The sequence below is a fragment of the Megascapheus bottae genome, chromosome X (genome assembly GCF_031878675.1).
Source record: "Megascapheus bottae isolate mThoBot1 chromosome X, mThoBot2.hap1, whole genome shotgun sequence".
NCBI lineage: Eukaryota > Metazoa > Chordata > Mammalia > Rodentia > Geomyidae > Megascapheus > Megascapheus bottae.
The window spans coordinates 63,263,736-63,280,436 of NC_143547.1; the positions used below are offsets into that span (position 1 = coordinate 63,263,736).

At 33.6% G+C, this 16,701-nt stretch overlaps 1 protein-coding gene across 6 annotated transcripts in view; it reads left to right on the forward strand.

Annotated features, from left to right (window-relative positions):
• The window catches only part of Diaph2 (diaphanous related formin 2), an 809,447-nt gene that overhangs the window by 364,347 nt on the left and 428,399 nt on the right, over positions 1-16,701 (forward strand). For all 6 annotated transcript variants that reach the window (XM_090326172.1, XM_090326173.1, XM_090326169.1 and 3 more), the window contains one exon: positions 572-811. In XM_090326172.1, coding sequence (XP_090182298.1) covers positions 572-811 — 240 coding nt within the window. The remainder of the gene's footprint in view (positions 1-571; positions 812-16,701) is intronic.

Here is a 16,701-nt window from a genome sequence, read left to right on the forward strand (position 1 = left end):
AACATCAACATCTGTCATGTAGGTGAACTTCTTTATATTATACCTTAATATTTAATATATCTTATGAATAAAATTGATAGGTTTCAACATGCACAATCAGAGCTTCACTTATATTTGAAAGTGCATAGTAATAGATAATATTTTATAAAATGTCCTACTTACATTTTCTGGCATCTAGAATATAGTTTAACTGTGCTTCAACTCATTCAACTAAATTTCTTGTGTGTAAATTTACCTAATTCATCTCAGGGACAGGTTATGGGACTTTGCCTTCTTTTAATGGCTAACGATTATACAATTAAATGTATAGCAACTGTTCAGTTACAGTAAACATTTTGTTAATGTTGTAAGAGACATTTCATTTCTCTTCAAACAACTGAATAGCTGGCTATTATGGAGTATTGCTAAAAATTCCCTCGGTATTGTTAAAATATATATAGCATAGTATTTGCTTAACCCAGAGAATATTCACTTCATATAGAAGTTTTTCATTGTCTGGGAATTATGCCCATTAAAATGATAAAACATGTCTTTGAATATCTGTTCTTAGATTCCATTTCTTACCTTGCAGATAAGCTCTGTGAAAATGCTGCAGTCTCGTCTCAAAAGCATTCTTTTCAAGCTCACTTTTGAAGAACATGTCAACAACATCAAACCCAGCATCATAGCAGTAACTCTTGCTTGTGAAGAACTGAAGAAAAGTGAAAGTTTTAACAAACTTTTGGAGTTAGTTCTCCTGATTGGAAACTACATGAACTCAGGCTCGAGAAATGCCCAGTCTTTGGGTTTTAAGATCAACTTTCTTTGTAAGGTAAGATGCTATTTTATTATGCTAATTTATAACCATAGTCTTGTCTATGAGGAGGGTTAATCTGAAAGAAATAACAAACCTTAAAATTATATGCTTTCATTGAGCAAGTTTTACGGTATGTAAATTATATCTTAATGAAAACAAATTGCTTTTTAAAGTGTTATTGCAGTCAAATCCATAAGATTATATGAATTTACTCCTGTAGTACTTATTTCTTGCTGATTAATTCTTACTGGAGCTTATATACTCCCCCAAAATGCCTTTATAAAATACAAGTTACATTGTATTTTAATCCCATTTCCTTATTTTATGTTTCTCCAAAAACTATCTGAAGTGCTAAATTTGATGAAGAAAATAGGCTGACATTTTCCATTACATATGTTTTGCTAGTGGTACAGTAGAAAAATTATTTTTTCCCTTCCTGCATTTGGTTGTGAAATAGTCTTGCTCCAGTTTTTTAGTGTTATTTAGTAACAGTTTTTAAATAATTATAATCAAACAGAAATCATCTTTTTGTTTGGACTGTACTATTTTACAGTGTAAGTTTTGAAATTTTACCTGTTGTGAAAGGATGTGAAAGAAAAGCAATCATATATGTCTATATCTATGCTACATTAAACACCTTTTTCTTGGAAAACATCTTTGTGTTGCAGTATCAAAACTGAACACAATAGGTTATGTTCTGTAAAGAATCTTAAGATAAGAATCTGAAAACAAGCAATATGTCTATGACATTGAACTACTTTGCCCTATTTTTTCCTCTCACATCTGAAAACACCACAGAATTTTAGTTAGTTCTTGAACTACAATTTCACAAAATTCCATATCTAGAAATAGATGAAAATTTATTTCTTTTCACACACTAAATGTATGTGCATTGCATATCCATTGAATGACATTTTAATATGATTAAAGATAATTTGCTCCTGGTAATTATAATCCAGTGAGATACACAGAATAACATAGATAATGAAATACTGCTGAGCATAATTAGCTTACACTTGTATCCTGGCTGCTTTAGAGGCTGAGATCTAAGGATCTTGCAGAGAGAGAGTAGACACTGTCAGGAAAATCATTGAGAACCTATGGCCAATTAGCTACCCCAAAATACCTGAAAGTAGAACTGTGGCTCAAGTGACAGAGCACTACCATTGAGAAAAAATCCAACCCTCAAGGAGAGCCCACATGCCCTGAGTCCTCAGAATGGTGGTATGTGCGTGTACACACAGACTTTCGGATTTGTAATGGAATTGTGAGTATATATCACTGCTCTGATATTTCTTAGGAACATAAGGAAATAGAGAGCAAATACCAGAATTGTAAAAAAACAATTTTCTCTTCTCACTAGAGTTTACATTAAGAATTATTTGATAGTACTAATAAAACATAGCCAAATGTATATGATAAAACTGTCCATTTAGGATGGAAGTGTTGCCTAGTGGTAGAGTGCTTGCCTAGTATGCACAAAGCCCTCAATACCACATATACAGAAAAAGCCAAAAGTGGTGCGGTTGCTCAAATGATAGAGCACTAGCCTTGAGAAATCTAGTCACAGGGCTGGCAAATAAATGGGAAGAAATGTACTTATTACCTTATGTAAGTAAGCCCCCTTTACAATGAAACTTTTAAAATGCTATTATTAAAAACAGTTCATTTAGAATTTTGTATTTTATTATATCCTATATAACCAATGTTAAAGCTATCTTTCATTAAGTTGCTAATAGCTTAGTGTTGTGTAATCTATACGAATTAAAATTGTTCTTTGTAGATATTTCTACACTATCATACCTACGGAACCTCACTACCAATTTATAAAAGATATTAATTTCACATTTAATTCATACAGATTTTAAACAAACTATCCTATTTTGAGATTCAGTTTGAAGGGCTTTAATTCTACTCTATTCACACTAATTATAAGAATTAGTTTTTTTGAAAAAGAATGAATAAGTCATTTATACATAAGAACAAACTATGACATTAAACTCACAGAAAGATTTTACTGTTACGTCTTATATTTTGGAGAGAGGTTTCTTCCTGTCATTTACCTGTCAAATAAAAGTTCTTCCATACAACGCTGATCTGACATCCACTAGAGGTGTGCTCAAAAGATTCAGCACAAAGAGTTTTTGCAAACTTCAAATAAAATAAAATATCATCTTTCAGGAAATACTATCATGTAGTCGTAGGTGTTCTTAAAAGGGAAAGAAGTGAAGGTTTTCACACACACACACACACACACACACACACACACACACACACACACCAATAAGTTCTTTATCTGCTGGGAAATACTTGTAATTGGTAAAGAGAAATATCATATAAGTGCATGATATACCCCATGATGTCTGGGATTAAAAGAATGATTCCGGAATACAAAGGATTCTTACTAGATGTGTTCTGGAATACAAAGGGTTCTTACTAGCTGTAACTGTCTAAAACTGACAGAAATTTACTGAAGTACATAGAAATATTACCTTAACATGTGATCTTTTCAAAAGAAATTAACTAACTACTGATATATGATCAGCCAGAATTGCTGATAAATTTCACAGATAAGACTACTTGAATGATTTTTAGAGACTTTTTTTCCTTAGGAAATCTTCCAGGGGGAATATCTATGTAGAATACTGATTGTACTTTAAAATGATGCTATTTGTTCATTTTTTCTAATCATTTCCTTCATTTAGTTATTTGAAATTTTAATCTACTGCTTTTCACAAGAGCTATGAGGTACATTAAAATATTCATCTAGTGAAAAGAAACCACAATGTAAGCAATTCAGCTTAACAGATATATCTTATAGTGAGGTAATATAAAACAATTTTGGTGGTCACAATTAGCTGCTATGATATTTGGAAGAAAAGGAAAACAGATGGGTTAACCAAAATGTCAAATAACACTAAAGGGTATCATTATTGTAAGTATTATCCATATCACAAAATGCTTTGTTAATTTCAGCAGTGAATTATCACTTTGTGAGTCACCAAACCAGTGTGCTGAGCTGTAATAAAAATTACTTCAGTGAAGATGAGCTCTCAGAGTTAGCTAGGCTGTACTTGCCTGGTGTTTATTAGAATTCTAACCAGTAGCAATGCTTCACTTCAGGGACATTTGTTATTTTTGTTTTCAGTATGTAATGGCATATATAATGTACATATCAACAAAGCGTTTATGAAGCACAGAATACTCCCTCTACACACTGTTTTGAGGGTATATCAGATAAAGGTCTTTGTTCGTAAGCAATAGAGAATGACTGTCTGATTCAAACAGAAAGTGGAATTTATTGGAAGGATTTGAGAGATCTGAGCCAAAACCTGGCAGAAACTGGTGAAGTTAGCTTTTGAGGAACAGCTATTTTGGCAGCCTAGAGAACTGAGGCATGAAGGAATGAATTGCTAAGTGTTTTAAGGATGGTGCCTTTGGGATGTACCAGATTTAACAATTTTCTTCATCTTTGTGTGTGTTTGATTGGTATTCTAATTAGAAAAACTCATTATCTTAATATGGATTTCAAAATGATTCCTTGTCTAAGCAGACATTACAGAACCTTTACTGACAGCATTATGACCTGAAAACAAGGCTGGTAAAAATAAGGGGAATAGGAAGGGTGTTGTGTAGGTAACAAGATCAAACTATTTACCTACACACCAGGTAATATAAATGGTACTACAGAAACAAAAAACCTCAAGATGCATGTCTAGTTGAATAGCCAGGAAATAAGTGATATCACAGGGGACATTGTCAATGAATTACAAAACCGATGAACATTGGCATTAGCACTTCAGGTGAGGGGATTCTCTTGTGCTTGGATGCTGTTGGAAAACAACAGAATATATTAGAAGGATGGCTTAGATTAGAGTCTATCAGGAGAAGACCCCTTTGACCATACAGGAGTCATGGACACTTGGACATTTGAAGTACATTTCAGCTTCTGATTTGTTCTCCTGTGGGGCTATTTATAATAGAAAAATTTCACTTGGTAATATGTCCAGTGATTGAAAAAAATCTGTGCTTCAGCAAAATTGAAAAGAATTTATCATATATTACTTTTGAAAATGTCAGCATACTACATAGTGACACACTATATTATTTTGTGCCCATTTGTTCGTAATTCATGAGCAGTGGATGCAAACATTTCAATTTAAGGGTCTCCATATGGACTAATTATAGTACATGGCAACAAGAACATTCAAGAGTTTAGACTTCTGTAACAATATAGTACAGTACAATGACAAGAGGACAGGGTATCATTCTTAATTTTAAATGGTTCCCTTTGTCCAGCTGATGCGATGTTTGACCTTTATTTAAATCCATTTTATTTTATTGTACTGTGCTTACTTGACATTCTTTTGTGAACTTCTGAATAGTTCCTTGAACTCCAAGATTGTACATTGCTATTAGTGACATTCTGGGTTCTGTTTTGATAGTTGTATAATGAATTATGTTTCATGCAAATCTTCATGTAAATCAATACACAAAACTTGTATTTTGGAAAAGGCAAACATTAATATCATATGTCAAAATATACAGAAGTGTTTAAATTTTAGGACAGTCAATTTAATTTTGCATGGAAATATGTCTCAGTAAAGTCTTTTCATTTCCATGTTATTCATTATGTATCCTAATGCACATCCTATTAACCTGCGTGTATGGAGGTCTGTGTGTGTGTGTGTCTGTGTGTGTGGTAGATACCAATAATAGCAAATCATTGCTGTAGTTATCTAATATTCCCATGAATCAAGACACTTGGATACCAGCTTAGAAATTCAGTGTTAAGTCCTTACCGCTATTATCCTTCTCGCCACTTAAAATCTGAATTAAAATAGGCCACTTTCAGTGATCATCTCTTTTTATAAAGAGTGCAGTCCTGTCAAAATTGGAAACTGGTAATCATAGCTCTTTGAGTTAATGATCCTCAGGAGATTCAGAAAATAGTTTGCTATTCAGTTAAAAACTTTGCTATTCTGTCTTCTGAGGTATAGAATTCATGGACTCGTATATGTATTCACATGCTATATTACTGCTTTTATAGATTGCTTAAGTAAGAAAATAGTCTTGGTGATATTTGTTTTGGTGTTTATAGATGCCTTCCTCTAAAATGACAAGCTCAAATTTTCCAAATGATTATATGTTTTCTAATGTTATGTTTATGTAGAAATTTGTTATAACTTTCTGATTCTTTGTATCCCATGTTAGGAAGAAGGAGTATTAAAAAATCCAGACACTAAAATGTAACTTGTGATATATTTGCCACAGCAGCAGTCAAGTGATGAAATTAAACTAGGGTCAGGCATTAACAAAATTCCACTTCCTGTAGTTTTGATGGAATATCCTTTCATTAAAAGAAATTTGATTTTATTCATCTTTGCTTTAAAAACACCAGAAAACTCACATTATTTTAAGATTTTGTCTACATTGAACTATTCATAATTTATCAGTATTAATAACTGAATATTTAAATATAATATTTGTTTAATTTTTCAGATTTTGATTACATGTTTAGATATTGTCACATTTATAACAATATAGGTTGGGCAAAACCCTATGTCTTTATTTTTTCTGGAGCATAATAATTGTAATTTTATACCTATTGATTATTATCCCGTAAAACTGTTATGTATAATCCTCATTTGTCCTTGATATCTATTATGTATGTTACAATGTTTTGTGTTAAATGCAAATGCACACATACATGCACAGGTACATGTGTATGAGTGTAAATACACACTCAGGCATACATATGTCACACACACATACCATGGGGAATGTTGTTATTATGAAAATTAGAGTCCTGTCTCTAGTTTTACTTACATGTTATATTTACTCAATAATTTTTATAAGGGGTATAGTTATGTGCATGCACACACACACACTTTCTTTGTTAAATGGTTTATCTTAGTTGTTGAATGTCTATGCAAACATCAATTTTTATGGAAGAGGTCATAATTTAGTAAGTTTTATTAATGATGAAGTACTAATGGAAATCATGAACAGTCAGACCATGTGAAACACACTGTGTGTCTTCATTGATGTGCAGAGAGCAGATAGAATGAAAGGGATAGAGACAAAGAGTTAAAAGATTTTGCCATGCAAATATCATGTAGCCCTTTTATTAATTACAATAAAAAATACCTCAAAAAAAAAAGAATTTGCCATGATTTTCAGATTAGAAAATCAGAGCAATAGAGGATTGAGTTCAGTATTTTTTCTTGCACATAATTCCACAGATTTAATTTTAAAATATAACAAAAGAATTGCCAAATTTTGCTTCTTTGGCAAATAATTATGGAATATCTGAGAATATATATTCATCCATAGAATTATAATGAATTGTATAATTTCCTTTCTGTGAAACTCTCACATATAGCTTAGATTTTGAATTGTTAATCGTCAACACATTTCAAGGAACAACAGAAAATGAATACATCTTTGGTTTCTTTAAAAGTACTCTTACACAATTATGAAAATAATTCTGTGCTCTAATTCTGCTTGTTGAAATCATTGTGACTAAGCAATAATGAAGGTATGTAAATGTTTTCCTGAGTGGTGTAGCTGGCAGAGTGCAATAATTCTGTAGTTTAATTTGGGAGAGGGTTTCTTGATGAATCCTCATAGATCAGAGGTGGAAATAAATGTTTTCAGTCCTATAGTAGATAAAAAATGATGATTTATGGGGCTAGCTGTAGGTCTTACTCGGTTCACCACAAAAACTGTTATTTATAGGAGATTTAAATGAACCCAGCTGGCTTAGTAGTCTGTGAATTGCTGTAAGTCATTTTCTGAGTTTAGTCTTATGACTGATTTTGTAATTCTCACAGTGGGGGAAAGTCAACAATATGAACAGCGTTTAGTGAATATAATTAGTAAGTTTGAAAAAAATGTCTTTTTATTGTATAAAAGACCTGTGCAAAGGAGATTTCAACCGCATACGAGATTGTTGTTCAAAAACATGGCTACTGTGTCCAGTCATCTTACAAGCTGCTTTTCTGGCTTGTCAAAGAGCTATCCTAATGAAGGCCCTGCACCTCCTTAATGAGGAGGGCCGATGACAGTGGAAGAGGTTTATAAATGAGCAGTTATGCTGAAATACAAGTCTGTGATAATTTTAGGGGAACTAAGCATGATTTATATTCATTTTAATATTTTTAGTTGCTACTTAGGCAGCAAGGTGGCCACATTTATTCAGTCTTTATGCAGCCCTGTGTTAGAAGTTTTGCAGGGAAAAAGAAAAATAAAACATCCTTCTCTACTCCTCCAGTTGCTTGTGAGCTAGCTGCCAGATAAGGGAATTATAATAATAAAACAAGAGATAGTAAAATGCAGGGAGGTGTGTGTGTGTGTGTGTGTGTGTGTGTGTGTGTGTGTGTGTGTGTACATGTGCACAGCAGGAGACAGGAATAGATTTTATATAACAGCACAGATGAAAAATAAATTAAGCTGCACATAAACAATGGCTAAATAACTACAAGAAAATGAAGTAATTTTTTAGAGGATAGGTTACACTCCAAAATCCAGTCCACTTGTGCGGAAAGAAAAAGAACAATGACAGACCCATTTTCAATATATACTCTGCTTCTCTCCCACAAAGAATATTTTCAGTTTTGCTTTCCTGGACTCTGTTATGAGGACAAGAACAAAGCTTTGCTGCTTATTGTTTCCTTCTCCCTTGTTTTCTTTATATAAAATCTGTCGAATATCATTCCCTCCTCACTTTTTTTTGCTTCAGTAAGAATATGTTATAAATTATTTTCCCAAGTTTCTACCTACTTTCTGTATTTAATTACATGTTTCATTTAAAGAGGTTGGAGAAAATGAGGCAGTACCTATTTAAAGACAGTAATTCAATGGCAATACTATATGATTGTTATATATCCACATAACTCCTGGCTGAGTAATTAACTACAAGAATGAAAATAACCTTTCCAATAACAAGTAATTATATGATTTTCCAGAAAAAAGGTACGTGGAAAAAGTTGATTTTTAATGTGCAATGTGAATGCGAGTTTTATATCCAAATATCTGGGTAGGACAAAATAGAAGGTATTTAGTGGCTATTGCATGAGGAATTTTATTGTTCAAATTTTAACAAGGTAAATGAAATGTGCATAAGTGTTAGTCAGTTTTTCATGACTGTTACAAATTATCTTAGATAAACCAGTAAAGAGTGGAAAGATTTATTTAAACACATGGTTCCAGAAGTTTCAACCCAGAGTCAGCAGGCTTCACTGATGGGCTATTTGGTGGAGCAAAACAATCTAGTGAATGCTGGTGGGAGGGACATAGAGACAAACATACAGAGAGACAGAGACAGACACACATAGGACAGAACAGAGTTGGGAGGGCAGGAAAAATATATCTTTATATATCATATTCCACTTTCTATATCCAAACTATAGCAACATATTATAAAGAATATTTATAAATCTGTTCAAATGGAAGTTTAAAAGCATTACAAGTAATTTTTCAACAATTTGAAGGAGAGATACATTCCAAGAATTTTTAATCAAACGTAGCCTGCCCTATTTCATGTCCCTTTCAGTTTCTAATTTTCAACTTTTATGAAATAGATGAGAAAAGCCAAGAATTTATTGATTTCTTAAAGCATATCCTTAGGACATTTGTTCTTATGCTATCTTGGTATCTTATCAGAAGTCAAATGTTTTCATGGATAAGAGAGTTGAACCTGGCCTCTAATTTTTATTGGTACTTTACTGAGGTATAATTGACATGCAATAAAAGTTACTCATTTAGGGGCACAATTTTGTGATGTTTCACATTTTTGCATGACTAAATCTTTATACCAAACAAGTATATATTTTATGCCCATGTCTAACTGATCACCAGGCATCGCTAATTTTATTTTGGCCATTAATAGTTTTGCCTTGTAGAATGTCTTTGAAATGAGGTTGTGCACTATTCCATTTTTCAATCAGTGTAGTTTCTCATGGTCATGTGCAGTTCCATCACTGAGCACTACTGATTTACTTTTTGCCATCATAGTTTTGCCATGAAGAATTTCATAGAAATTAAATCATATGGTAATAGACTCTTTTGAATACTTTGTGTGATTCCTTACACTTGTACGATTTGGGTTCATATACATAGTTACTTTTACTGACAAATACTATTCAATTTTGTGAATAGTTTATTTCTCATTATCAGCTGGTATACAATTTGTTTCTTTTTTACCATATGATACAGCAGTTTTTCCTCTGGGTACAAGCATAAAATAATTGCAAAGAAGGATTCAAAACCAATGTTTGCTGGCACAAGTGTCTCATGCTATTATTCTTAGGTATTCAGGAGGCTGTGAAATCTGAGGATCATGAATGAAAGCCAGCTTAGGTAGTAAAGTCCTTGAGACTGTCATCTCCAGCTATCAACAAAAGAAGCCAGAGGTGGAGTGGGGGCTTCTGTGGTCAGGCACTATCCCAGAGCATATTTGCTCTAAGATAGTGCCCAGGTCCTGAGTTTAAACACCAGAATTAGCACAAAGAAAAAATCCCCAAACAAACAAAAAAACCAAAGAATGTTTGTAGGGAAATAGCCATAGAACTATCATTCAGAACAGTCAAACTTGGAATCAACTCAGATACTGTTGGTGAGTGGATGGATAGACAAAATAGGGCACTTACTACAAGGTAATAGAATTAGCTTTTTAAAAATGGATAAAATTCTGGAGGATGTTGATGTAGCTAATTGATAGCAAGCAGTTTACACTTTCATTTGTGTATAGCCATGGATTCAATCCTTTATCATTAGAAGGAAGGAAAGGAAGAGGGAAGGAGAAAGGAAGAAAAGAGAGAGGAAGGGACACAGAAAAGAAAAGGGGTAAAGGAAGGAAGTAAGATAATACAGATTAATTTGAGAGACAATATGCTGATTGAGATAGACCTGTCATAGAAGAACAGATAACATGGATTACTCTTTTAAAGATACCTAGAATAGATTCAGAGACAAAGAGTAGAGTAGTGGTTGCCAGGAGACAGGTGAATGGGGAGTTTGTGTTTAATGTATGCAGTTTCGGTATAAAATGCTGAAAAGTCTTGGTTTATGGATAAGACTGGTGGTGTTGTAACAATGTGAATATCCTTTGTGCCATTTATCTATGTGAACATATAAACATGGTTGAAATGCTCAGATTTGGGTATTTTATTATGGTGAACAAGATTTCCCACCACAGATAATGATCTATAATTCATAAACTCTCATTTCCATACTCACAAAAAGGGGAAAGTTGAAGAAAATGTTCAATAGGAAAATACATCTCTTATATTTGCTAATAAAATCACAAATGGCAGTGACAGCAAATAAATGGATAAATGATTATTGCTACTGATATCAACATAGATAATATTCTCCTAAGCAGCTGTTTTTCTATTTCTTAGCTGAAGATTTTTCTGCTATGCCCACACCTTGAACTCAGGGACTGATGCTTTCACTGGTAGCTTGATCAGATGGAGCTATAATGCTGAGTAAGCATCCAGCCCTATTTTTGCAGGTTTTATTGGAGATGGAGTCTTAAAAACTCTCTGCCTTGAATGATTTGAACCATTGTCCTGGGGATCACAGCCTCCTGAATAACTAAGTCCCAGTGTCTAGCCCAGTTGTGGAATGACCTCTTTTCTTCCTTACCCACCCCCACAGAAAAAAACCATGACTTAGATCATCAAAGTTATTCTACACTATTATTGTCCTTCAGATGCCCTTTATTTTGTGTGCATATAAATAACAAATCAGTCCCATGCACCCTTTTATTAATGAAGAGTACAGTAAACTTCATTTTCTCTCAAAAAATAAATTTGCTTGAATAAAATATTCATTATGGTAAAGATTACATGCTTTAGTTAATTGTTTCAACTATCTCGGAGAAAAAACTACTCAATACCCAAGAGATAGTTGGGCTTATCAACTATTTCTCTGTTAATACTTTTGTTAAGAGACTTTCTATTCCATTAATTTGCTATAGACAAGTTGATTAACTGTAAGCATATTAAAGTGGCCAACCAGCTTCTTTTACAAAGTATAGATATATGCCATTAATACATTCTGGCCTTTCTAAAAATAAGCATCAATTGTTGTTTATTTTTCACTGGTTTTGGCAATTTCAGGCCAATGCACACGCAGACCATTTCCTTTAGATGAATGGGAGCACAAGGCTGAGAAATGGAGTAAAAAGTAGGAAAGCATTATTAGTCTTTTCTGAGAAACTAACATCAAGTAATTTTTTTGGCTGGCCTGAAGGTAGCAATTGAGATGAATTCTTATTCCATGTTATGTTGTCATAGTTTCAAGTTTAAGCTCTCCTTTCACTGATTGCTACCATAAATTAAGCTAACAAGTATAAAGCTCTTAAATTGCTTGACTTTTTGTACAGTTGATAGTACGTGTTCTCATTTTTTCTAGAATATACCATTATATACCAAAATCAAGATCACAAAATGGACAGTCAGGCCTACATAACAAATGAAGACATCTTTCCAATGTATTTTACATTTGCTTGAATTAATGTCAGTCTTGATCATGTTACATCCCTTCCCCCCAAAAAAAGTGTTTTTTGATGACAGAATAAGAAATAAAGCCAGGAAAGCATTATTAAACCTGTCGTCTTGTTGCTGCAAAGCTAATGTCTTTATGGTAATTGCAATCCTTAAAAGTACATTATCTTTCTCAATATTATTGCAATGTGTAGTAATATTGAAGCAATAACTTGTAAACAACCCTTGGCAGAGTGCACAGAACTTAATTTTTTTAAATAAAGGAGAGTAACATTAGAATTCATATTGTGTATCAAGACTGGCAAGCAGTAGTAGTTGTTTTGATAGATGCACTGGAGCATTCATGATTGCTTATATATTAACTATTCCATGAATATACAAATATAATAGGGTAAATGAATCCATGATTAGGGAAAATTTTTACTTAAAGTAATAAAGCTGAATCATCTCATCTTATTGGTAGTTCAGGGAACTTTATTTCAACATCTCTACCAAATTCTTTCTCTGCATTTCAGGATTTCATTTCTTTCACAGACACTCTAATATAAGTGTGTGTTGTGTGCTGTTGCTTAATTTTAGCACTCTTTCCTTGAGACAGAGAGAGTAGGCAATTCTGTTTTCTTTCAACACAGGGCCTGTTAGTTATCCTGAGTTGTATGTGACCAATAAATCCTGAGAGAAAAGAAGATCAGAAAAGATTTTCTTTGGACATAATTTATAGACATGGGATCTCACATTAAACTTTTAATAACACTTTAAGAAGAGATCTGCCTAAATGTGTCCAGAAATATTTCCTTAAGTGAAAGGTGTACTGCAGTTCTGTTTCTGTTCTCTTATTCTGTTTATTTACCTTTTTATTTATTTAGTCACTTGTGGGACTTGAATTCATGGCCTTGTCCTTGTCTCTGAGTTCTCCCTTTGAGTCACTGGGGTACTTATGGGACACATTTGGTTAATTGAACATAAGATTCTCACAGACTTTTCTGCCTGGACAGGCTTTGAAGTGTGATCCTCAGATTTCTGCTTCTTGAGTAGCTAGGATTACAGGTGTGAGCTATGGGTACCCAGGTAGTCTTTCTCATACTGTTTATATGCAAATAGGTTTTTTTCTCTGATCCATATAAATTGTACAGCAATCATTTTAATATCTGATGTTCCTCCCACCCATTCTTATTTCTTGTTTCTTATCATGAAGCTGGCTTGGGATTTGCCCCTGTGCTCATTAGGACATTTGTCTGTACCACGTCACAATTAAGGTGTAAGGCTGATTTTGGAAAAGGCATAAGGTCTACCGGTTTGGCACTATGTAGCAGAGTATCACATGTGAATCTAGCCGTATTTTCACTCTCAGCCTTTAACAGATGCTGATACCCATTTCAGCATCTGTCATTGTCATTAGCAGAGAAGCTCCTTTTTCTTTTTGTTCTTATTTCTTTTTATATACTTGAAGTGAGTATGTATACTTTGTCATGGGTCAAAGCATGAGGATCCTTACAGCAAATATAATATCCCCAAATTTAGATATGGGAAATACTTTAGGAATCCAAGATTTTTTTTGTGGATCATATGGCTGTCCCTGAGATCTTCAGCTCAAGCCTACTGCCCTTCTCTTGATACATAGCCCCATTTCCTATTTTCTAGTGATTAATTAGAGGCAAGAGTCTCATGGACTGAATTTTTAAAACAAATACTGAAACCTGTTATCTAAAACTTAAGATTTATTATTGTGTGCCAGGCACCAGTGTTTCTTACCTGTAACTACCCCATAGGCTGAGCTCTAAGGTTTGTGGTTGTATGCCATCCTGTACAAGAAAGTCCATGAGACTTTTTTTGCCTGTCCTGGGACTTGAACTCAAGGCCTGAGCACTGTATTTGGGCTTTCTCAAGACGAGTGCTCGACCACTTCAGGCACAGCACAGCTTCCTGCTTTTTCTATGTATGTGATACCCAGGGCTTTATGTATGCTAGGCAAGCATTCTACCACTAGGCCACATTCCTGGCCTTCCATGAGATTTTTATCTTCATTTAACCATGAAAATGCTAGGAGTAGAGTTATTGCTTAAGTGGTAGATCACTGACCTTAAAGAAAATCGCCAAGAGCCCTTGGATCATGAGTTCAAGCACATTGTACTAATTTGAACTACCCAAGTATCTGAATAACTATTTTTAGCTAAACAACTACTTACATTTATTGATCTGAAATAGTTTTTTTAGCATAAGTTAGGTCGGAATTAATGTCATTTCCTATGTTATCTTAGTCCATCACTTAGCTAATACTTAGTCAATGTGACATATTATGAAGTCATTTCAGTATATTTTCAATATAGTATGAGATGAAAAATGAGGGACAGTTTAGGAGACTCATGTACAATATATTCACAGCATGGAGTGCACTGATTCACTCATTTGCTGTTGGATTAGCAAATGGTAAATTATGATAAAAATAATTTTCCATGACTTAATCAAGAATATTCAGAGCAATTCTAACCTTCAGAAGCCACAAATTGCTAGTCAATTCTCTAGTTCTAAATTGACACCAAGTTTTAAAAACACGTTGATAGTTTAAATTGCTGTATTGAAAAATAATTGTGTGGCTATCTAGGCAAGCTGTAGATAGTAATTGTCAAGTACCTTCTCACCTGGAAATTTCTTTCAAATTATATCTTAGTAGCTGTCAAGCTTTACTATCCATCAGAAGGATCCATCAGCATTTTTTTCTCACTATGTTAAAATACAGATCACTACAGCACACCTTCAGAAAGCTACTTGGAGTAGCTTTCCATTTGCATACATTTATCCTCCTCACCTCAGCATGTACTTTGCCTTCTTCAGCAGGTGGTATTGCCATCCTTTATAGAATGGGGAATCAACATTTATTACTGATCTATTGTAGGATTTGAAACAATGCTTGAATTTCACTAAAGATTTCTGTAATTGTTAAATTAGCTCTAATTATCTTTGGCTTGTCAGAAATATTTAGTCCTTCAAAATTATTGAAAAACTTGATAATAAGGTGATCCTGATGAATTTGTTGTCTACATATTATATAATATGTAACATCAGGTAAATAATGCAACTACAGTATATGTAAATTTTGGGAAAATAAAAGAATTTATTAATTGTACTCAAAAAAATTGGGAAATGCTCGCTGTTATCAAGCACTGCTCTCCCTGAATGATACTTATAATGCTGCTCTCCCCCCCTCCTCTTCCTCGTTCTTTTCCTCCTCCTCCTGTTCCTCCTCCTGCTTCTCCTCCTCCTCCTCCTTCTTCATTGTGCTATTCCTCGGGATTGAAATCAGGCTTCTGTGCTTTTCCAGAGATTCTTTTTCTTAAGGCTAGCAATCTACCACTTATGGCTTGATAAGAATCTCAAGGACTTTCCTGCCAGGGCTGGCTTTGAACTGTGATCATGAGATCTCTTAGCCTTCTGAGTAGCCAGGATTACAGGCATGAACCACCAGCACTTGGTTTACCCATACATCTTTCTAACACAAGAATCTAACACATGATTTAGTCTATTTTGTGTGTATAAGTGTCAAGAGTTGTTCTGGCACCAGCCTCTAGTATCTATTTGAATGTGTGCCAACTATTTTTTCTGTTCTGTCTTAGTAAAGTACACATATTAGTAGCTAGTTCATTGAAGGTATTTTTTAGGATTAAAAACAGCATAGTACTGATGAATATGCATAGGGCATATGTTCATGATAGATGGACAATAAATACCTATTGAGTGTCATTGTTTGAGCTTCTGAGTTTATCAAAGTGGAGAAAATATCTGTACATATGTGTAGCCCACACTGGGGACATGAGGAGTTGGAAGAAAATAGTAACTAGACCTTAAATGAGATTGGTCACATAGGATTTGAGATCACAGAGGGACTTTAGGGTATCAGGATGACCTATTCAGTGTGGAAGTGGGAAGCTAAGATATCTATCATTGCTTCCAATATGGATGGCCATGCTGATGGTCATGCATCATTTTATCCAATTCCTCAAACATACTTAAGACTTCACTGTTTAGTAACTAAATATATTAGGGTATGAAATGTTTTAGATGCTTTTCCTATAGGAAGCAGTGGAATTCAGGTTTAAATCTGATTCAATATGGATCCAAAATCTGTGTGAAATCATTATTATGAATAAGAAACTTCATTACATATGTAGGCTAAAATAAAAATACTTGGACTTTTTAAGTCTAATACTATGATTTTGTGTGTATTTATATATACATATATATTAACATTGTAATTCTATTGAATAATATAAAATGAAACAGGTAGAATGGTATAAGTACATTCTCAGCGACTACATGTAAATAGGGTCTGTATTTAATACAGTGGCATACTACTTCCTAAAAACATTTTAATGTAGCATCATAATTTTCCAA